This window comes from Pipistrellus hanaki (assembly GCF_964339955.1).
Source record: "Pipistrellus hanaki genome assembly, chromosome: 16".
NCBI classification, from domain to species: Eukaryota; Metazoa; Chordata; class Mammalia; order Chiroptera; family Vespertilionidae; genus Pipistrellus; species Pipistrellus hanaki.
The window spans coordinates 5,788,152-5,811,062 of NC_140518.1; the positions used below are offsets into that span (position 1 = coordinate 5,788,152).

The following is a 22,911-nucleotide window of genomic DNA, read 5'->3' on the forward strand; positions in this document are numbered from 1 at the left end:
ACGGCCGAACCACAGAGCTGTGAGGGGGCTGCGCGGAGTGGCTTCGGGACGCTGGGTGCCTCGCAGGAACGTGGGAACTCACTGGGACACAACGTTTTCCTCCCGGGGAGAAGCTGCAAAGCCACGCGGGCCAAGGGTGGTTTCCTGGCAACGCGGTGCTTTCTGTCTCTTCAGGAAGAGGGGTCGGAGGCCTCGCTCGCCCTCCGGCCACAGATTGATCTGAACTGAGTCCCTCGGACAAGCTTTCGTTTTCAGAGACCTCAAGTCCAGGGGGACCTTTGCAGGGAATTTGCCAAGCGCCTCCCTGCTGCTCGCTCTCTCTCTCTCCCACTCTGTCCGTGTGTGTGTGTGTGTGTGTGTGTGTGTGTGTGTGTGTGTGTGTTATCCCCACAGGATTTGGGGAGAGGGGGTAGGGCAAGGCAAAGTTATTTTCTCTGGCAAATGGGTCAGGCTGCTCTTTTAAAAGTGAAAGGGAGAAAGAGGCCACACCAAATTTAGCGCCGAGGGAGGGCCTGTGATTTATAGAGTAGCGAGGGTGTGCAGGGGCGGTTTCTAGAAGCCCAGAGGCAGAGCTTATATAAAACACACACACACACACACACACACACACACACACACACACACGGGCTGGTACGCACGCCTCGCAGAGCACTGAGAGCAGAGGAATCCATGCTCACATGGAGAGAGCTAAGAGCATCTTGTACGCTGGTGGACTTCGGTGCGGCCCAGGGAATCCACTGTGCACACACCCTGGGCAGCTCAGAAGAAATGGAAGACACGCATTTCAGGCGCTGGCCTAGGTTCCTCAATGAATATTTGCACAATTGGGTATGTGGACGCGTTGGGACTCCCTGGGGGTAGGAGACACAGGAGACACAGGAGACACGGTCCCAGCAGAGTTCTGCTTCTGAGCCTGAGTCTCCATGGGTTTCAGGTCCCTGGCCCCAGTCAGCCCCAGCAAGACAAGACACAGAATATCACTGGGGGGAGAAGAGCACGGCGGGGCGGGGGCGGGGGGAGAGGGAGAGGAAGGTAAAGGGCAGCGGGCCTGGTCGGGCCTTTGATGGAGGTCACTCTTCTGTCAGTGCCTCGGAGGGAGTTCCCAGCCAGCAGTCCCTCTTTTGTGTTTGTTTGACAATAACGGGCATTTCCTCAGCTTCCCAGAGACCAAGTGGCTTCCGCAGAGGGCACGTCCATCGTCTCCTCACCAGCCTCTGTTCCCTGTGTAACTGCCCCACATCTGCTGCTCGCTGTGCCGGGGGGAAACCATACGCCCTCTCACACGTGCAGAGGGAATATGCCACTGGCTGCTCTCCGTCCTCCCTCCTCAGTGTCCCCCGGAAGGCGTGCCCTGCACCCTCATGCTCACAAGAGGGTGGCAGGAGCTGCATCTGCCAGGCATGAGGTTCGGAAGGAGGCACGCATCAGGGAGAGGGCACTTGGTCGCTGATCCAGCCTTTCTGGAAGGTCTCATCTGGAGTTCTGGGGGCATCTCCTGGACCAGAAACCCCCCACATCAGCACCAGCCCCGCCCCCAGACCCCCAGCTGCAGGGGAGACTGGAGAGCATCACAGACATTTTATTTTTTAACCTGGGCACATGGTGGTCCCGCTGGGACGTCATGAGAAAGAATCAAGAATGAGATACTTGATGACCTGGAGACTTAAACGATCTGCCCGCCGTTCTGCCATGGGGATTTGGTGGGTCTGTGCCAAGCTCCTCCCAGAGCTGCTGAGCTAGAGGTCTGCCAGCTGCCTCCCTGTGCTCCCTCGCTCGCTTGGGGAGGGCGGGGGGCTACACAAGGTGGTGCCATGCCCTGATGTCCCACCTAAGTCCACCGAGTGATGCCATCTTCAGGGAGAAAGGAAGAAAACACATTCAACCTCCTTCTCATCCTTGACTCAGCGTCTGAAACTAGAAATGCTTTTTTTTTTTTTTAAAGCTTTTGTGAGCATCAATGTATTTTGGGGAATTTGCTTAGGCCAGTGGACGGCAAACTGCGGCTCGAGAGCCACATGCTGCTCACGAGCTGCAGTTTGCCTCTCTGTTGACTCTGTTTTGCCAACCACTGCCTTAAGGAGAAACACTTAAAAAACATTTTAATAATGTACTACTGTCTTTAACCTGAAGTCAAAACTTCTGGGTAAGGGTAATGCCTTACAGCAGTGGTCGGCAAACTCAGTCAACAGATGCGAGCTGCATGTGGCTCCTGAGCCACAGTTTGCCTACCACTGGCTTAGGCAATGAAATACAACCAACAGTTCACAATTCAATAGCACTAGGATAAATCATGCCAACACAGAGAAATGCCACTCTGCAGGGAGCCTTCTCGCGATGCTGACAGAAGCACCTAGTTGACATGCGGATGCAGCTATGGCCCCAGCTGGCCCAACCCGGAGAGATGGCTGAGGGCTGCAGGCTTTCTCATCCTGAGCGACAACAGGGCACCCAGGCTGGCACAGTGGCAGAGTCCACGCCACACGGAACACAGGCAGGAGCGCACACGGTCTGCATTTTGAGATCTTTATTGTTGAGTCACTCATTGGGGTGTTGAAACATGTAATAAAAATAAACAGAACATCAGAGATAAATATGACGGGAATGCCTAGCTGACATTCTGTGCCGGGTAAGAGAATTTGATAAGCGAGTGCACTCATTGAACGCTGATGCCTCCATTCTGCGCCTCACAAAGTGAGGTCTGGGGAGATGGAGTCCGGGAAGCAAAGGACAGGGGGAGGGAACTAGCAGGCGGCAGTCCTCTAATTTCACGGAACTGGTCAGGGCTGCAAACCCCGAATCTAGACGCACGCGTGAGGGAAAATGCGTCTGCATTCCTGGGGCCAGACAGCACACGTGCATCATTTATATCTCAATGCTAAGCTTGCAGTTTGTGACATGCACACCTCTCTTATCCATAAAACAGGAATAAAAGATTTGCACATGTTCTGTTCAAAAGATAAAGTTATCGCTCATAAGCAAAAGAAAGAGGGAAAGGGAAAAAGGAAGGCAGGGAGAGGGAGGCGAAAGGAAAAGGCAAAAAGAAATAAAAAAAGGAACACCATTTTATATACCTATGTATTTTATTTTGATTGGTCATCTTGGAGAATGGGATTCACATCTATTGACTTGTGTGCTTTAATTTAAATAGAAAAAGAGAGACTGAGAGAAGAAGATTGCCCAGAAACGGTCAAAACTACGTGCGTGTGTTTGTGTGTGTGTGTATATATATATATATTTAAATAAAATAAACAAACCAAACACTGTGGCATATACTGATGGCCAGCTCGGAAATCATGTTAAGAAAACATGCAGATAATTCTGAATGCAGCTCATAACTCTTCCGTTTATGGAGCAAAGTGACTCTTCATCGTAGGTGATTGGATTTGTGTTTAAAGCAATCATGGAAATAAGAGTAGCCAGATATAGCTCATGTCCTCAAATGCAAGCAATGGGACGGCCCTGAGCTTCTTCATTTTAAAATGTGCATTAAATCACTTTAATTATGTTTCACAAAAATCTTCCATTTAAATGATTGTTCTAAATTCAATGGAACATTTTCTCAAAATCCGTAGTTCAAATTTTGTAAAGTGACCAAGACAGGCAGCCTACATAACTGGGCATAAATAAATACCTTTCCCCCCTCTCCGGGCTCCCCGCACTCCTCCCTCCTCCACCCCCCTGCCCAGGAGAGCTGCAGTCCTGCAGGGCGCTGCTGAACAGATTTCTCCTGAGCCTGAGCTCGCTCCTCGCCGCCCAGGCCCTACCCTCTCTCTGTGAGCCTGTGCCTCCTTCCTCCTTGGAGAAGGTGGAGAGGGGGAGGAAGCCCCTTGTCAGGAAGCCTTCACAGGCCAGCCCTCCTTTCTCTGCCCTTCCTGGTGGGAGTCAAGCGGGGAATTGGAGGGAGAAATCCTGCTCTGAATAATGACAGTGAGCTCTCTGCTGCCTCATGGGTTGGAGGAGAAATAGCCCCCGGCACTCACTGACCGTTACCTGGGCAAGCGGCTGTGGAGAAAGGTCTGAATTGCTGGCACTGCCCATACCTCTTAGCATCTACCTCTTCCTGCGAAGGCCAAGATACACTTGGGGAGATGGGGAGGCAAACAGAGGAACCCCATCGGGAAAGCTGATGCCACCGTTAAATATCGCAAGATGACAATCTACTAAATGCGTGCCCTGCATGGGTCTTGGTTAGATGATACAATATTTTTATAGGAAGCCTCTCATTATACTTTGAATTACAATAGAGGAAATACTAGTATTATTGATGCTGGTTGCCTGTTCTATTTTTATTTATTTCAGAATCCTACCTTTCACCTTTCTCCCCCAATATGGAACATTATACTTCCAATAGAAGATGCAAGTATATGGAATCATCAAAGGAGATGAAGCTTATATTAATCAATTAGACGCTTAGTAGCATCCCTAATACAAAATTTGCTAGCAAAAAAAAAAAAAAAAAAAAAAAATGATTGGAGCCCTGACTGCTTTGGCTCCATGGATAGAGCATCAGCCTGGGGACTGAGGGGTCCCAGGTTCGATTCCGGTCAAGAGCATGTACCTTGGTTGCCAGCATCTCCCCAGTAGGGGGTGTGCAGGAGGCAGCTGATAGGTGTTCCTCTCTCATAGATGTTTCTAACTCTCTATTCCTCTCTGTAAAAAATCAATAAAATACATTTTTTAAAAATTGATTGAATACTACATAATTTTTTTATTATCTTTCATCAAGTTTAACCTTATAATCAGCATCAAACACAGCTCTAACGTTCCTGAAAAGCCCTGTTTATTTATAACTAACTACCTGCCTGAAGGTGGTGGGCTAGAGAGCAAATTGCTGGAGTGGAATGACGATCTGGGATTACATCTGGGACTCCACGGAGATTCTATTTAGAGTCAGGAGAGCTTTCTGGTAAGGCGCTTCCTTACACTCATCCAGGGCGCAGCTGGGCGTCTCCTCGGGGCTCTCGCAGCTGCTGACGATGGCCACGGCACTGAATGACCTTCTCCTGACCTTGGTGTCTGACAGGCCGGACCCCCGGCCTGGGGGCGCCTTCTCCATGTTGTGCAGCTGCTGGTCCTTCCAGTCCAGCTGCTTGGCGCTGCAGAAGGGGGCGTAGACCTCCACGCTGCCCTCGAACTGCAGGCAGTTCACTTTGTAGTACTTCCTCTTCACCTCCAGCACGTCGTTGAACCGGTGGCCCCAGAGAATCTCCCGGGGCACGTAGGAACTCCGGGACTGGTGGGAGGTCCCGGTGGAATCGCCCGTGTAGATGAACGTCACCAGGATCTCAAAGTTGTCCTTGGCCACCGCCTTCCGGTCCAGGGAGTACAGAGGGCTCTCGTGGTCGATCTCATGGACGATGGTGACCGGCGTGACGAGGATGATCTGGTCGTTGACCAGCTTGAGGTCTTTGAAGGCCATGGTCATGCGGCCCTCGCTGTCTTCCGTGTAGCGGAGGAGCTGGGCCCGCACGGTGCCCTCCACCACGTGGTTGGGCCGGAAGTCCCCGATGCGCCACATGAGGCAGAGCTTGCCATCCCTCATGCCGATGAGGGCGAAGTAGCTGAAGCGGATGGTCTGGGCTCTCTTCCGGGCCGTGGCCATCTTGGCCAGGGCGGCCCCGATGATGAAGGTGTTGATGATGCAGCTCAGGATGGACTGCAGGATGACGGTGAGCACGGCCACGGAGCACTCCTCGGTGACACAGCGGTAGCCGTAGCCGATGGTGGTCTGGGTCTCCAGGGAGAACAAGAAGGCGCCCGTGAACGAGTGGACGTTGTCCACGCAGGGCGTGATGTCGGGGTTGTTGAGCAGGTCCCCGTGGTGGAAGGCGATCAGCCAGAAGATGGAGCCGAAGATGAGCCAGGAGAGGACGTAGGACAGGGAGAAGATGACGAACATGTGGCGCCACTTGGTGTCCACCAGGGTGGTGAAGATGTCCACCACGTAGCTGCCCCACTCGCCGAAGATATGCTTGAAGTACACGTTGCAGCTGCCGTCCTTGTGCAGCAGCCGCCGGCGCGCCCGCCGCTTCTCCGCAAGGATGTGCTCGGGCGGGTAGCCCGGGTACTTGGGGTCCACGTTCACGATCGGGTAGCTGCTGCCGTAGTAGCTCATGCTTGCCTATGGCCTGCGGGCATCCAGGGGAACTTGGCGGCAGAAAAAGTTCAAGGTCAGTTGCTTTCTTTTGGTTTGGGTTTCCAGTTAAAACCTGCAAAATAAATAAATAAAATAATTAATTAAAAAAAAAAGATACTCACTTGAGCTTTAACTTCCATCTTTATAGGAATTTGCTAAATGTGAAGCAATGCTATGCCGCCCCAGAGAGCTAACCCTTGGTTTGAATGCCAGAGATGCTCAGTATGGATTAATCATTTGAGTTTAGGATTCAACTCAGCCATTGTAGGAACTAGATAGGAATTAGAGACAATGACAATGGCCTTTTTATAAATGCATAAGGCTTGAGTGAACGCTGTGATTATCCCAAAGGAAGCCTTGGTACTTTTTCTGAACCAACGTAAAACAAAAAACAAAACATTGTCTCACTTTTATAGCCTCCTCTGGCAGGAAGGTGTTTAGAAAACAAACCAATCGATAATGCAAAAAGGCAGACTTCGGCTCTGGTATTTATCTGGCAGTCTCATGAGCTTTCTAGCTGTTCAAATCGGGTGGTCTTCCTCAGAGGAAGGAGGAACTAGAGCTCCCGTCTCGGTGACCAGGTAACCGACATGTGGTGGCTATGCTATGGTCTCTCACCTTCGGCTCCTCCTGCTCCTTCTCTCCAGGCCGTTCCTCTTCCCGGTGTCCTCCGGACCGCACAGAGCTGACTGGAACCGCAGCTCAGATTCAACTCCTTCACCCCACTTCTACCTTTGCTCGTGAGAGGGAACAAAATCTCCCTTAACCCCAGCGGAGTCTCAGCCCTCCCAGCGCGGCTTCCAGCAAGGTATAACATTGCTGTGCTTTGTCTCCTAGCATCCATCCTTTTTTTTTTTTTCTCTCTCTCCTTTTTTTTTGGCACTGGAAGTTCTTCTCTTCCTCTCTGAATAGAAGCCCGAAAATTTGCCAAAGTTGCTAATCTTATTGCCCTCTTAAAGGGAGCACACTTCACACACACCCCTCCCTCTCTCCCTCCCTCCTCGGTGTATCCCCCAGACTCTCACAGTCATCCCCAGCAAAACCATCAATGTCCATCCAAATCCAGTCTTAAAAAAAGACACATCCAGACAGAACATACAGTTCCTATTGCTGTTAGCGTTCACGGTCCAGGCCAAAGGTTTCCCCAGCTCTGGCCTGAGAGCAAGTTTTAGAAATCCAGTGCAGAACGGCCTTTAGTTACTTGTGGGCGAAATGAAGTGGCCCCTGCAGCCCACTGTACTGGAGTGTGCTTTCCACTCGGTCCACCTGTGCTGTCCGGGGGAGGGGGCGTCAGAAGGAGGGGCGCTTGCCAGGACCCTGCCACTCCGCACTGAAAGATGCAGCCGGAGTCATTGCTATTCCTGGCATGGAGACCCCTCTCCTCCTTGAACCCAACCGAGGACCGGATCACTGAGGATCTGTCCGGTCCTCCCAGCTGCCAAAGGGAGGAAAGAGTTAATTCCCCTCCCTTCACAAGGCATCGTTTTTCCTCCTCTCCAGGGATCGGGCCCACTTTACAATAAACACTTTGTTCCATGGACCACGGTGGGGATGGACACTCGGCCAAGAAATCCCGCCAAGCACGGATGAGTGTCTCTCTGTCCGTCCATCCACCCGCCTCCGATCGCTTCACCGACCCGCCTGCCGTGAGAAGCCCTCAGTCGTGTTTTGGGGAGGTCACCGCAGAATTTCAGGATGTGCCCCAGGGCTGGGAAAACGCTTACTGGAATGCTGAATGGAAGATATTTCTGAAAATTTTGTCCACCACATATATCGTTCCTTGCAGGTTTCCAGCCCGGTTTCTCATTAAGAGATGGCAGCCCAGGGGTTCTCAGTCTCCACTCTCTCACCTGGTCACTGGAGGTGGGGGAATGGGCACATTCAGAAGCAGATTTGGAGATAGGGTTGTTTTCCTATTGAGCACTTCCAACCCAGTTCCTTAAAGGGACCTGCACAGATCGTGGGAGTCTGAGGATCACAGAGCACAGCTCATAAATCAAGAGCTACTGTGCGGCTCGGAGCGTTCCTGCTGCCAAAAGAAAAATGATTTTTATTTGAAATGGCATTTGGCTGGCATCGCTTTCGATTCCAGTGGTGCCAGCAACGTCCATAAATGAGCCGTTTTTAAAACACCTCCATCAGTAGGCTCACTGGCAAGTGAATTCGCAATTAAGACGAGCAACAAGTGAACAAATCTGAGTATGTGGAAAGTGTGTTTCTGAATCATGAATTGCAAGGATACAAGTTACAGTTCCGAGAATTCGGCCACATACCCACCATGTCCTTCGCTGTGGTTCATGACTGGGGTCGTTAATTTTAATTTTCCAGAAGAAAGCTTTGAGATTCTGGTTAGGGAGTACACTTTATTAATCTATCCTTAGATTCTCTACCCACTCAAAGGATGCATTTTTCTAAAAGGCAATTTTCTAAGCTAACTCATAGATTATAACTATTTTCTTTAGTCTAAATGCTCAGGCTACCCAGTGAGCAAAGAGTTTAAGGAGGCCCCTTTGCTGAATGGCTCAACAAGATAAACATTGAATAGTCCAGCTTCCTAGGTCATGGTGAGGAGAGCACTTTTCCAGTTGCTCACCATCAAATCATAGCGGATTGGGCTTGTTGACGGACCAGGTGGCCTCTTGTGTTTCTGAGGATTAAAACCAGGCTCCACTGGTTCCTCGATGCTTTCCTAATCCTCTCACCACTGACTCCATCAGGAAAAAAAACAATGATGGGTTCTTCCTTCTCTATATCCTTTCGCACGGTAAGCCCCTAGCCCTTCAGACACAGGGGGTGGCCATTTCACTGGCTGCAAAGTTCTCTTTTTCAAGTGAGACTGGAAATGTGATCCCTGCCACAACACAACTGTGGGGTGTCAAGTTCACAGGCACATGCTGGGTGAGGTCAGGGTCCCTTCTGCACCGGTTCCCACTGTCTCTCCGAATGGTAACGACAAAGGGAGAAAAAGGACAGTGATTTTTTGGCCTCTGACATGAGATCTCTTTCCAATGTGCAGCCAGAGTAACAGACTGGGTGCATCCTGAGATGGCCATGAAAGCTTGTTACCACTTGTGAAGTCACCTTGGACGGAAGGTGACCCATTCGCTTCCCCCCACAGACACCTGGGGCAGACAACTTCGAAGGGACAGCCACCCCAATCCTGGCGGTGCCTTTTTTCAGACGTTTTTTGTATTAAGCTCAGACATTGACAACAAAAGAAATGTTCCTCAATTCACTTCATCTACTCTGACCAGTGAGGTCTGAACTTCACCTTCGTCCTCAGTCTCCTAGGTCTTTGTCTGAATTCAAGGGGAAACAAACCTCTACTGATTTAGCATGTTCCCAATGAGCTGCATGCACGACAGGGGATATTTCCAACCAAACGAATACCATCCTGTCTATCTATCTCTAATTGTCCATACAATTCTCCTCATAGGACTCGCCGGTTTGCAGCAAGCCTCTGCTATCCTGCCACAACTTCTCAAGCTCAGCTGTTTACCAAGCAGACGCCTCTTGTAATTAGTTCTCCAGGTTATGTGGAGGGTACAACACAATGCTTTGTAATCCAGTGCCACTTGGAATATCAAATTTGACTTTGTCTTCAGATCTACTTAAGATAAATATACTAGTAGGGGTAACTACAAATAATGGTCTACAGTATCTCTGGTAAAATTCTCTGTGATAATGCCCACAGCCTTTCAGATCTACCAGTACCAGTTTTAGAATGTAAATGGCTTACGTGAAGTCCTCATTGGAAGTCAGGTTATTTTCCTGGCAACTATTAGGCACGATAAGTGTTAGTGGAAACTGGAGAGCGATGAGGCAGAGAGAGAAAGGGTGGCCTACATTCCCAGGCTGGGCCATGGTCTTTGAGGACGGGCTTGGGTGCCTGGGGAGGGGGCAGGAGAGTCAGCAAGAGAAGGCATGGCCAGATGGCACATGGGGGTGGGCTCTGGTTGCTGGGGAGGAGAGTGAGAGGGGTGTTAATGAGCTAGAACAAAACCCAAACAAGTTATGTTCTTTTGCTCAAAACTTGTCCTACAAGTTGTTGCCTTGGGATCGTGCCTGAGCCTTATCTCGCCTGGAATCCTCTGAAGACACCCAGACACTGAGGTGGAGCCCATCATTCAGCCCCTGAGCACCTCTCCACCCGGGACTTGCTCTCCAGGGGACAGCAGCTGTGTCCCCTTCTTCCCACTCTCCCCTCCAACCCAGTCAACTTCTCAGTGGCCAGGGATTTTACCTTTTCCCAGCTATCACCCTCCTTCTCAATCAGTTTCAGAAAGTTCCTTGCCAGGAAAGGAGTCATGTGTGTTATGAGAAAAGAACTGAACTGAGAGCTGGTGCTGGGAAGGAGAGGCAGAAACCCCCAGTAGCTGGCCACGTCGTCCGGAGACCTTCCACAGCCCAGTGCTGCCTGAAGTAATATCTGCCTCCCACCGTAGCCCTGCCTTACCCACAAAGCTGCTGCACTTCACACGGGAGAAGAAATCTGGGGGCTAGAGGAGGTTTCTTTATTTTCTGGATGTTAAGGTAGTACCCAAGTAATATGAATTATAACACTCATACTCCTCTGGTTTAAAACTCAAATTAAGAAATCGTCTGAGATGAAATGATTGTTGTTGTGTTGGTTTTGCACAGAACCCATGAGCTGGGAAGCAGACCCAGCACCAAGTCAGCCCTCAGGGCCCTGAGCAGCTTGTGCAAGTCACTGCCTCTGACCTCAGTGTCCTCAGCCGTGGTATGGGGGAACACCTGTGTCACCCTGTTATTGGAGGTTGAGGGGGATAATTAATGAGAGGCCATCTTCGCTGTGCCAAGCTCACAGTAGTGGTTCAATAATTATTGCTCCCACAAAAACTCAGTTTCCCCCTCTGTAAAATGTCAGAGCGTCTGTGGGAACCCCTCCGAGAGCTTTCCACTTGCTTGACAACCAGGCAGAAGATATGTACTTCCCAAGGGCTGCTTTTATTTAAGATCAGGGACGGCACGGCACCTCTGTGTCCTACCACTAAGCCACCTGGGCTCCTTCTCTGTCCTTCCACTCCCACAGCCCCACAGACCGGGTCACTATCCATCATTTTCACAATTATTGGCAAATAAGAGATCCCCTCCCTTATTCTCAACACACACACACACACACACACACACACACACACAAGCACACACATACAACTTAGTTTAAGAATTTTATTGCTATTTACTCTGAGTAATCCAAGACTGATAAACTTGGCAGGATTTGACAAGTTAAAAAAATTTATAAGGTAACTACTGTGGACAGTAAAAGGGGTTCTATGGAAAGTTACCTCACAGGGTAATCTGATCATATATCTGTAAGTGGACAGGTCATGGTGGGTCATGCCCCAGGCCCAAAACTTTCTAGTAAAAGGTCTACTTTGCCTTAAGCCGGCCCTGTCCACTGTTCTTGTGCATCTAGGCCAGTGGTTGGCAAACTCATCAGTCAACAAAGCCAAATATCAACAGTGCAACGATTGAAATTTCTTTTGAGAGCCACATTTTTAAAACTTAAACTATATAGGTAGGTGCATTGTTATTAACTTAATTAGGGTACTCCTAAGCTGGCCTTTGGTAAAAACTCAAGTGGCCAAAGAGCCTCTTGTGGCTCGAGAGCCATAGTTTGCGGGCCACTGATCTAGGTTAACACACCCTGGAAATTCCAGGGCACTAGCCCTGGAAGGGGTACTAATCCTTAAGAGAGCACATAATCTTGTTAACTCTTAACTATCCTGTAATCCAATCCCCGCCTGCTTTCTCCTACATCCATGTAAACTCCCCGCTTAATTCCAGGTGCATAAAAGAAGCTGCAAAACTCTAGAGTATTGGAGATCTGGCTCCCCAAAATAAGTTGTCACTTGGCTCAAATAAATGCTTATAAAAATGTTTGTACTTCACTTTATCACACTTATTCTTTGACTTAAATGGTATGTACATATTGTATTAAGATGACTCTGAAGGTTTCTAGTTTTTATCTTGAAAACACACCTGCCCATCCCTGTCTTGGTTGCATGCCAGACCCCGCTGCTCAGAATTTAGTTGGCGCTGACTGGGCTGGTGTCGAAGTTCAATATTAGAAGATCTTATGTCCCTGTAGGAGACCACAAACCAATCTGCCCTTCGTCAGGAAAGTACTTCACCCACAGGCCTCCAGAACTGCCCATTGAAGAATTTATTACTGATTGTTCCTATTCTTGTTTTGTTTTTACTTTTTTTTTCTTTTTAATTGAGCTCGTATTTGTGTGCCAGATCCACCCAGTTTTAGGAATGAGTGAACAGAGTCCCACCTGTACGGAATTTGCATTTAAGGGTTGGGCATGAATAAACATGAAGACAATACAGCGAGATAAACACGGATCTTGGGAAGCAAAGTGAAGTGGTGATGAGGAGAACGGCCGGAGCAGGATGGAGGTGCCGTGTAACAAGGGCATCAGGGCAGGTTTGGCCAGGACCCCAGAGTCAGCCCAGTCTCCTCTTTCCCTGGCTCCAGCCTAGGGTGATGCTCTCAGCTCAGGCCTTGTTCTCCGCCCTGATTGTTTGTTTGAGGCCCGTCACTATCTGCCTGGTTGTCAAGGTGCTCAAGGCGCTTGCTATTTCTAGGTGTGACCTGGCTGCTGCATCCTTTGTTCTGAGTTCATCTGAAGGCTTGGTTCTCACAGGAACCTCTCATTACAGGAACTCATCTGCATTTTATCGCAGAGTTCGGCCTCTCCTGACTACCTGGTTTACAGAACAGCCCTTTGAGCCTTTCTTGCCACGTTCACCCAGTGATTATTCTAACCTGAAATGAAAATATCCCTTCTGCTACCATGGGGTGCTGGCCTAGCTCCACCTGGTCCTGCAGCTGCACAGTTAAAGGGCAAGAATATGGAGATCACAGCCTCAATTGATAGCTATGGCTCTACTTCATCTTAGCTGCATGATGCCAGTGTCTTAGAGATATCTCTATGCTTCCTTGTATTTATTTAAAACACAGGATGACAGTTGATATCTCAAGTGGTTTTTGTAAGGAACAAATTCTATATAATAAAGAGCTAATATGCTAATTAAACCAAACAGCAGAACAACCATCGGATGATCTTCCAGACAAAGCCTGGGTTGCCAGGGGCTGTGAGGGCTGGCCAGGACTGCAAGGGCAGAGCCCCTTGCTTGAATTTCATGCATTAGGCCTCTTGTGAATGATATAAAAGAATATAAAGCCTAGCACCATGAATGCATGCATTCCATATAGTCTTCCTTTAACTCTTAATTTGAATAAACAGTTCTCCTCTGTTTTGATCTTGTCTGGGAGAGATGGATGCCTGAGCTACAATCTGGAAGATGGATGGGACTTCACTGAATAAGAAGAAACAGGAGTTTCCCGGGCAGAGGAAGAGCATTCGCAGAGGCTCTGTGATGCAAGGATGCACAGGGCATGCTTTCCAAAGAACTGAAACTGAGGCAGAGGGGGATGTCCGGGGGAGCTGAGCCTAGAAAGATAGAGAGAGGTAGGACATAGCAGTGATATGATAAAGTTTGCATTTCTAAAAAATCTCTGCCTCTCCAGTGGAAAATTGGTCAGAGAAATTTAAAAGCAGACATGGTGGAGATAAGCCAGGAAGGTATTCCATTGGACAGGGAGGAGATGATGGTGGCTGGTATAGGGGGTGATGCCAGTGTTTCTTCACCCTGCCCTGGATCAGGGTCACATGACCTTGGAGCGGCCAATCAGAAAATCTTGAGAAGGGACACAGGGTGCTGGGTCCTATTACTCCAGGCAACTACAGTAAGATGACCAGACGTCCCGCTTTTGGCGGGACAGTCCCGATTTTTAACAATTTGTCCCACATCCCACTGCGTTTAAAAAAAGTCCCAATTTTTGGAAAGATTCAACACACAATGATGCTCTCACCCCAGGGCCTTTGCACTTCCTTTTCTGCCTGAAAAACTGCTTATTGTCTCAGATAACTTATCTTTGATATCACCTTTTTAAAGAGGCCTGGACTGATGAGGACTTAAACTAAAGCCCTTCACACCACAGTTTTGTGTCTCATTCACATGCTTTATTCATTTTAACACACTTCCCACTATTGACTGAATTTCTTGATTTTGGCTGAACTGCCTCCTGGGCTAGATTGTAAGTTCCATGAGAGAAGGTCCCTTTGTCTTATTCACCACTATGCCCCCAGCAGCTATAGAAATATGTGGCAGGTCGGCACTCATTAGTTATATTTTGAAGGGATGAACTAATAAATACTCAAGCAATACCCACTGAACACTCAAAGGCATTTTAATCCTAGCAGGAGAATGTCATTGCTAGAACTGCACACCCATCAAGGCTGACAGGTCTCCAGACACCAGCGCTCAGTGCCTTCCATTGACCTCACCTTCCCCCGTCCCAGCTGCCAGCTCACACACAGTTTAAAAAAACAAAACAAAAGAAAGAAAAAAACAGCGTGTAATTACTCAATTATGCCGCAGAACTATCTGGAAATCTGAAGTTGAACAAAAAAAGGTGCTTAATACTAAAAAGTGTTCAGTAAACTTTGTTAAAACAAAGATTAAATGATTAGAAATGTAGTTCTTCTTACACTAATGCAGGTTATTTTACTGTCACATTAAAGATTCATTCACATATAACGTACATAGATTTTACTTGAACTATTTCTGGATGTAAGTTGGTTCTATGTGACAATAGTCTGTGAACTTGGTACATCCTCTGATCCAGCAAAGGTTGTGGCATCCACCCAAAAGACATGGTCTTGGATGGGCAGAGAGTTACAGCTAACCTTGTAGGGCTATGTGTAGTAGTGAATGTTGCCCATGCCTAGCCATCAATAAATGGGGGATTGTTTCATAGGTCATAGTACAATCATATCCTATCCTTATTCTCTACTCTTAATGTAGCCATTAAAGGTGATAGAGTGAAAGAATTATAGGAAAAAAGAAGCCACTGTTTAATGGAAAAAATAAAACGGGGCTGTGAAACAGCAGGTACAATATACACTTCTAAGTTTCAATATATTTCAGCATGGAGATGGAGAAGAGACTGAATGACACAACAAAATGCTCCTTGTGGCCTTCTCTGCTTGGTCTGATACTTTGTCTCTCACTCCCCCCCCCCCCCCCCACACACACACACACTTTTCTTCTCTTTGCTTATTGATATTTTCTGAAATTTTGCAATGAGCATGAATTACTTTCAAAAAAAAAAAAAAAAGGAAACTAGGTATTTTCAGCTGGGACTGTTGAAGTGGACTGATTCTCAGGCTGCACACGGGGAAAGCAAACCAACAGAAATCTAAAAGCATTTATTAGCGTGTTGAAAAGGCAGCTATAAATAGCCCAGAGAGGCAGACAGTCTTACAGACGTTCAAAGTCAGACACTGATGCTGTAATTTTTGCTGGAACAATCCACAGAAACAAATATAGTGACATTTAATTCATCTAAGTAAAACCAGATCTCATTTGAAACAAGGAAGGGGGAGGGGTCAGAGGGAGCTGGGTCAGATTTGGCCACGGGGGACCAATTGGGGAAATCATGAAAGCAGCTGGGAACGAACTGGGGGCACACAAAGCCGAGTTAAAATTAAACAGGCACCCACTGCAGCCCCCTCCAGCACCCCTCTCCCCCTTCCCCATTCCAAAACATATTAAACTCCTAATACCTTCACTTCTTGGCTAGGCAGAACAAAATCTGTTTTTGGAATCTTTCTTTTATCTTAATATTTCCAATAACTTTGGAAAGAAAATGTTAAAAGTTGTGCTGTTTTGCAACTTTACTACTTTAAGGTCTATGTTGATAGACTTTTAAGACCTAAGTAAATGGTCCTTTGAAATGAATACATTTGAGGATAGCAATTAGATATTCATGATATAGATTTGCTTAAATAGCTGGCCCTAGCTATTTAATAATTCTTCATGAACTTCAAAATCTCATTTGGATACCCTTACACGCAGTCTAGTATGTCAGTGTTTGTCAAAGCATGGTCTTCTAACAATCTGCTTCTGAAATCCTAGGGGGCATTTTTTACCTGCAGAACCTTGGATTTCACCCCACACATTCTGATTCCTTCCCCCACTCCCCCAGTTGATTCTTATATACCCTCAAAATGGAAATCTACCTTAAAGTCTCAAGAATTGAGAGGCTGGATCTGGCAGACATGAAGCATTTTAGATGCTTGGTTACTGGTAAGACTAACTGCATGTTTGCAAAAGTTATTCCACCTCTTTGAGCCCCCTACTGCCCACTGGACAAGGGAAGACCATAGGACTGCATGGCAGAGTTAAGTGAAGTTGTGTCTCCAAACCTCCTTTCATAGTAACTTGTGTTTAACATGTATGTAACTGTCATGTTTATAGCTATGAGTACAGTTCATTCAAATGCAGATCCAAGTGAAGGGGGTGGGGAGAGAAAGAGAGAGCGAGAGAGCGAGAGCGCCAGTTTTTTCACCATGAATAACTGATTGCCACCTGCCCAGACTTATTGGAAACTTCCCTTCTAGATCTGGATGCTGTGACATCATCCTCAGGGAGACATGACAGGGCGGGCGGCCCAGAAAACACACATGTATCATTAAGAACAGAAGTCATTTTGTCCTAGCCACCTGCTTTGCCTTCTAAATGCTGGGTTACCTATGACTGACCTTTGATAGCTCCCATATCATTTGGTTTGGGAGCTGTGTTGGTTGATCTGACTGTCCATTCCAAAACCATTGTAATTTATGGAAAGCATATGCGCTGTGGCTTTTGACCTTCTTCAAGTTCCGTATTTATGCTATTCCAACAGAAAGCCGAGTCCTACCTCGCTGTTTTCCCATCTTGTGAGCACTACCTGCAAAGTCGCCTCTTTGTCAATTTGCAGAGAGTCTCTTTATTAGTCTATTCATTCTGCTGGGAATCACTGAACTCACACGTGTGATTTGCTTGTAGATCAGGAATCCCTTAGATAATGCCTATAACTTCTTTGACCTTTAAATGATTGAGTTCTGTTTTAAGCAGTTAAAATGAAAACACAGGTCGGCTTTATTATGGAGGAAAGTAAAGCGACTGTTATTGACTGTTACTTCAATTCCCATTTTCCCTTGTGGACATAAACAAATTGAGAAGTATTTTCCCTAGGAAGACGCAGACAGAAAGCCTATTAAGACAAAACCTTAAGCAGTGCATTGCCGATCACAGGAGATTAGCTAACTATTAGCCTGTACCTTTGCAAGAGCACTTGGCACAAAAGTATTGCCGTTGACTACAGGTGATGGAAGAGGTAGGTCGCTGATGGAAGTCAGAGCATTCGATAGGCTCTGGAATACCCCTGTGTTTTATTTTCTATACTTGCTCCACCACGCGTTCTTGTGTCTCCAGCACAATGTGATACAAGAAGAACGAGTCTTCCTATTGAGACAGAGGTTTTGATTCTTCATCTATGAATGCCGATACAAGCAGAGGCGACCCCAGTGAGTGATACCTAAGACAAGAAGTGGCACTGCTCCCAGCATCTCTTAGGTTGGACTTTTCATTGTGATGGGCACTGGGAGCTCAGGGAGAGGCAGATAGCACTTTCCCCTTAAACCTGATGGTAAGATATGAAAACACTCACTATGAGACACTATATTTATCCAAGTATTGAGAGACCCTGTGCACAAATTTGTGCACGGGTGGGGGATCACTCAGCCTGGCCAGCGATCAGGGCTGATGGAGGGGTCAGCTGGGGAGGGTAGGGACCGCAGGAGGTTGACTGGCCAGCCCCCCCACCCCCCAACTGGGCTAATGTCAGTGTTGGGGGGGGGGCGGAGCTGGCTGGCTACAGGAGGTTGGCTAAAGGATCGCACTGACCACCAGCGGGAAGCTCCTGAAGTGAGCATCTGCCCCATGGTGGTCAGTGCATATCATAGCAACTGGTTGACTGGTCATTTGGTCATTCAATTGCTTAGGCTTTTATATATATAAATACCAATGCCTGTAAAGGAACATGGACACAGCCCTTATGAATTCTTTAAGTCGGTCAACATTTAAACATCTGAGACAATGTGGGGACTGTCACTGAGGGTTGTGAGGACTGTTGCTGTCCTTGAGGAGGTCAGTCTTGCCGAGGATTCTATAGACTTTCCATCAGAATAGCCTGCCAAGAGCACAAGGTCTGTGGCAGAGTACCATCACAGTGGCATGATGTTGTGGAGCCAAAAGGAAGGTGCTTATGTTTGAGATCTTTCCTGGCAGATGCTGTAAGGTTCAGAAAAAGTCACCCCAAGTTGTGCAGATGTTTTGAGCTAAAGGCAACTTTAGTCACACACTCAAGAGAAAATGCCTGTCCCTTCCTTAATGACACAGAAGAATTTGAATTAGAGGCCTTGTCCATAAAAAGAGATGCTCAGACATAACCTCTTCCCCCTATGGATAGGGCAGGACAAACTTCTTATCACCCTGCACCTGTGATGCTCCCAAGGCACCTTATGTCATCCGTAGCTCAGGATGTCTTACATGCTCCTGCTCTCTTTCCTTCTCTGACCCTCTCCTGAATATGGGGTATCTGACACTCTCATGTATTCCAGGTTCCGGTACATATGTATGTATTACATTTGGTTCTTTTCGTTAGTGGATCTGTCTCATGTCTATTTGATTATTAGATCTTGAGGGTAGAGGGAAGTTTGTTCCTCCCCCACAGAGCAAAGGAGCTTTTCCAGCATTCTGCTTTTGTGGTTAATTCTTGATTTTCTAGGCTAATGCAGGAAGACGGTGCCATAGGTAAGCCACAGAAGGAAAGCACTGAGAAATCGATTTGCATTTGGCTTAGAATAAATCATTTGCTTTGGAAAGAATGCTCCATTTCTGTGCATGGCCGGCTATGAAAATGATTTTCTGTTCCCTGAATTCAAGCTGTCAGACAAACAGGATGTAATCAAGGGGAACATTCTGGGTGGTAAAGCATAAGGCAGTTTGGGAGTTTTTATTTTTAATCCCTTGGGCTAATTCACCCAGCAGATAATCTGCCTATGGAAATGTGAGTGGTGCTTGGTTTGAACAAACAGATTTCCCACATTAAAATCAAAATTCACCCCCAGCCAAAAATGCAGCATATGGAGAAAGACTTCTAATGTGTTTTGAAAATTAAACATTTTAGCTGCTTATTTTATTAAAATTAGTTGCAACCATTATAAATGTAGCCAGCATGACCCCCTTTTGAGGTTGATTGAAGAGGGGATGGTAAGATATGTTTTATCTGGTAATAAAATTAACTTTTGTTTCAACTTAATCAGAATGCCACTTTGCATCCATGTAGGATAGATAACACTTATTCAACAGAGGAGCCTTGGCAATACTGCAAAAGTTTAAAATCTTAACAGAAATAATATGGTATGGACTCAGATAGTTTTTTCCATTGTAGGACCAAAGGAAGAAATATTGGCTTTGTAACTGAGAAATGTAAACATTATTGGCATTCGAATCCCCATATGTCATGTAACTTTCTTGTAGAAACAGATGGGATGCTCTCATTGGAAAAATAAAAATTAGGAGCCAATCCTCAAATCAGATTTTCAACAACTTGTGAATAGCCCATGCAAGTTTCCAAAGCCACAAATATTTAAGAGAAGAGACATACTAGTCATTCACAATTGGCTAAATGACACCACAATCTCCTGAAAACCAAAATGTAAGATGCCGCTGCTCACTCCCCAGCACCATCAACCCGGAGTTCCCATTTGGTTCTTGGTCCCAGGGCTGCCTGGGTATGAAGGCACGATCAATATGCCTGTGCCATCAGCTAAGCTGGTCTCCACTCATTCTCCCTGGCAGAGTCATTCATGCCTTCTTCCCTGTCATTCTATTCAAAGAACGCTCTTTGTATAGAAGTGACACATTGGGATTTGTGATCTTGCCCATCTGTGGGCATAGGTCCCTTTACCCAAGGAGATTTTCTTGTAGGTTCCAAAGAACATGCTAATCAAAATCTCAGCTATCTCAACAGTGACGGCTGGGGAACCGAACAGTCCCACCAAGCAGTTCAGTGTAATGCAGCCTTGCAGGTCCAGCTCAGACAACTTGTGATGCTGACCAAGGTTTCCCTTTGTGCACCCAGCTCTCACTTCAAGTGACATCTGCCCCTTGGTCTTGCTGGACCCCATCTTTCTGAGCCTTGGTGCTGTGCTTGGCACTTGCCCCTCATCCGAACGACAATCATGAAAAGTTGGTGTCATGTCTTGTCTGTTTGCAGACTAAATCTGAGAGAAATGGAGTCTCCCCTGTATGTCAGAGAGATGGAAAGTGAAAGAACTGGGATTGTGTCCCATGCATCCATGACTTGATTATAAATGGTGCATGAAGACTAGGTCATGTTCTTGGATTGTGCATATCTTTTGTGTATCCAACCAGATTCTAGAATTGAGGGTATATGCTATTCCTGGGACTCCAAACACAGGGATGCAGGATATATTTGGGGAACTGTGGTTGTTTGCAAGCTTCCTTGAGATAGGTCTCCATACTCTAGGGAAAAGCTCAGCTCTTGAACTTCACATTAGTATATACAGCACAAGGGACCTTCAACCAGCAAAAGCCCACCAGATGGAGCCATTAAGAATCCGGAAAAGTGTCAGCCAGGAAAGAGGCTCCAGAGGGAGCTCATTGGGTGATGCTGTTTCATGGCGAAGAACATTTCCAAAGGTGAGACTACGCAGCCAATGGGTGAGCTGGAGGGAGCGGTTGTTGCCTTTAGACGCCCTTTGGAATTACACCAAAGTGTCTGAACACAGAGGGGAAAACAATGGAGTGTGCATGATGTCACAGAGCATCCTGAGGAAAGCACAAGGGTAAAGCTTCCTACTGTTTGGATCCAAAGTCCACACTTATTTTGGCACGAACTCCTTCTGCAGCCAGAAACCTGACTCTTACGGAGGGATCGGTCTTGATCATAAAGGCTCAGTGCTGAAGAGGAGTGAGTGTGTATGTGTGTGTTTGTGCCTGCATGTGCGATTTGGTTCCTGATATGGGAGTTAGAGCGCCAACATTCCCCCACACGTGTTGTAGGTTGTTTATGATTTCAATGTAACTAGGCAAAGGCCATTTTCACCAAGGGAGACAGGAAATTGGCTTGCTTTCCTCAAGGGTGTTCTCCAACTGTGATCAGAAACCTGCCTTTTCCTCCAATAATAATGGTGATTCTGGGCCCTCCTCTGGCTGGGGAGAGACTGCCCAGCGTTGTTCCAAGAGGGCGAGCCAATTTTTAGAAACAGGAGGACCCAGCCCGGAGTGTGCTTTTGCTCTACATAACCTTACCTCCTCACTCTGGCCCGAGTATCCAAGGAGGCAAAATTCTGCCTTCATCATCCAGGGCCAGGTACCAAGCAACTAGGGACCACCCCATAGCCCAAAGCCTGCCAGATTTTCCAAACAGGCCAATTATAAACCATTCACCCTGGCCTGCCTTTCCTTTCCGTGCAAACTCCGGCAGAGACCATGACCTAGACCTTCCCCTCACTTCTATCTCTACCCCCTGACCACGTGGTGTCATTCCCCCGGGGTCTTTGTAGCATGCCACATCTCCTGTCTTGAGGACCTATGACTATAATAAACTTTGTTTTTCCTGAGCCCTGACGCCATCTCTTCTTGTGGCCACACCTGACTGACTCTCATAAAAAGTATGCAAAACAACCTAAGGTGGTGAGGTGACGATGGGAAAAAAGCCACCAGAACATATTTCCATCTTCATTTAAAAAAAACAAAAAAACAAAACTGCACATAGGTAAAGAATGTACTATCATTAGAGTCTAGAATTAAATATATATATATTGTAATCCTCTCCTGAAGATATGTGCATTGAGAGAGAGGAAGGGGAGGGAGAAAGAGAAACATTGATCAACTACCTCCCCTATGTACCCCAACCAGGGACTGAACCTGCAACCTAGGGATAGACTTTCACAATCTTTTTGGTATAGGGGATGATGCTCTAACCACTGAGAAACCCAGTTGGGCTAGATTTTTTTTTTTTTTTTTTTTTTTAAGTGGGAGTAGTACCTTCCTAAAACTGTAGATGGAGGGCAGTGTCCTGCAAGTGTTTTAGCCATGGGAGGTCATTGCCAAGGTTGGTCTAGCGGTTGGCCTGGTGGAATACACCACTCACAGCTTCTCACTCTGTAGCCAGTGGGCCCTGGGAGCTAAGAGGAGAGAGTGTCAAATGCCTTCCTAAGTGTCAAATGTGACATTAGTGGCTCAATAGGTGATATAATGGCCAGATCCCTAAGGTCAAAGGCCAAGAATTTAGGATTGACCTGGAGTTGGCATTGGATGGGTGGAGGCAGGCCCAGCTCTGCCTGTGGGAGGACAGAGCTCAGGAAACCTCTGGAGGGCAGGGTGGAGAAGAGTGATAGGGCTCCAGTCAGGCAGCCATCCGGCCACCCAGGGAGAGGCAGGGACAAGGGAAGCAGAGCTGGGAGCTGAGCAGAGGGGAGAGCCTTTACTTCAATCACTTAGATTTGATTTTTGGAGTCAGATTTTTTTCTGTTTGAACCTCATCCCTACCGCTTATTTACAGGAATCCAGACCAGGTATTCTACCTCTGATTCCCATCCCTGGGAAAAGGGTAACGCTGAGAACCCACTCAGATTAACTCTGTTGTAACAGCAGATGCCAATTTCTCAGGAAACTGATCACGTGGACAAAACAGGCCCTTGGCCTCAGCTGATCTGAAACAGCCACTGTGACAACCACAGAGGCAGACCTTTGGATTTCTAAAACTCCCCACGTGAAGTGACTGGTTGGTCTTTATTAAACTATGTATACACAAAAGAATG

The 22,911-nt window shown here is 47.2% G+C and overlaps 1 protein-coding gene across 6 annotated transcripts in view; it reads right to left on the minus strand.

Annotated features, from left to right (window-relative positions):
• KCNJ16 (potassium inwardly rectifying channel subfamily J member 16) overlaps positions 1–22,911 on the minus strand; it is a 365,449-nt gene that overhangs the window by 267,389 nt on the left and 75,149 nt on the right. For 3 of the 6 annotated variants that reach the window (XM_084862375.1, XM_084862376.1, XM_084862372.1), the window contains one exon: positions 2,510–6,209. The exons of 1 other annotated variant lie outside the window; for it this stretch is intronic. In XM_084862375.1, the coding sequence (XP_084718501.1) occupies positions 4,856–6,115 (1,260 nt within the window). In that variant the 5' untranslated portion in view covers positions 6,116–6,209 and the 3' untranslated portion in view covers positions 2,510–4,855. Of the gene's footprint in view, positions 1–2,509; positions 6,210–6,754; positions 6,932–22,911 lie in introns of those variants that run through there. 2 more of the 6 variants (XM_084862373.1, XM_084862374.1) reach the window with 2 other exon arrangements.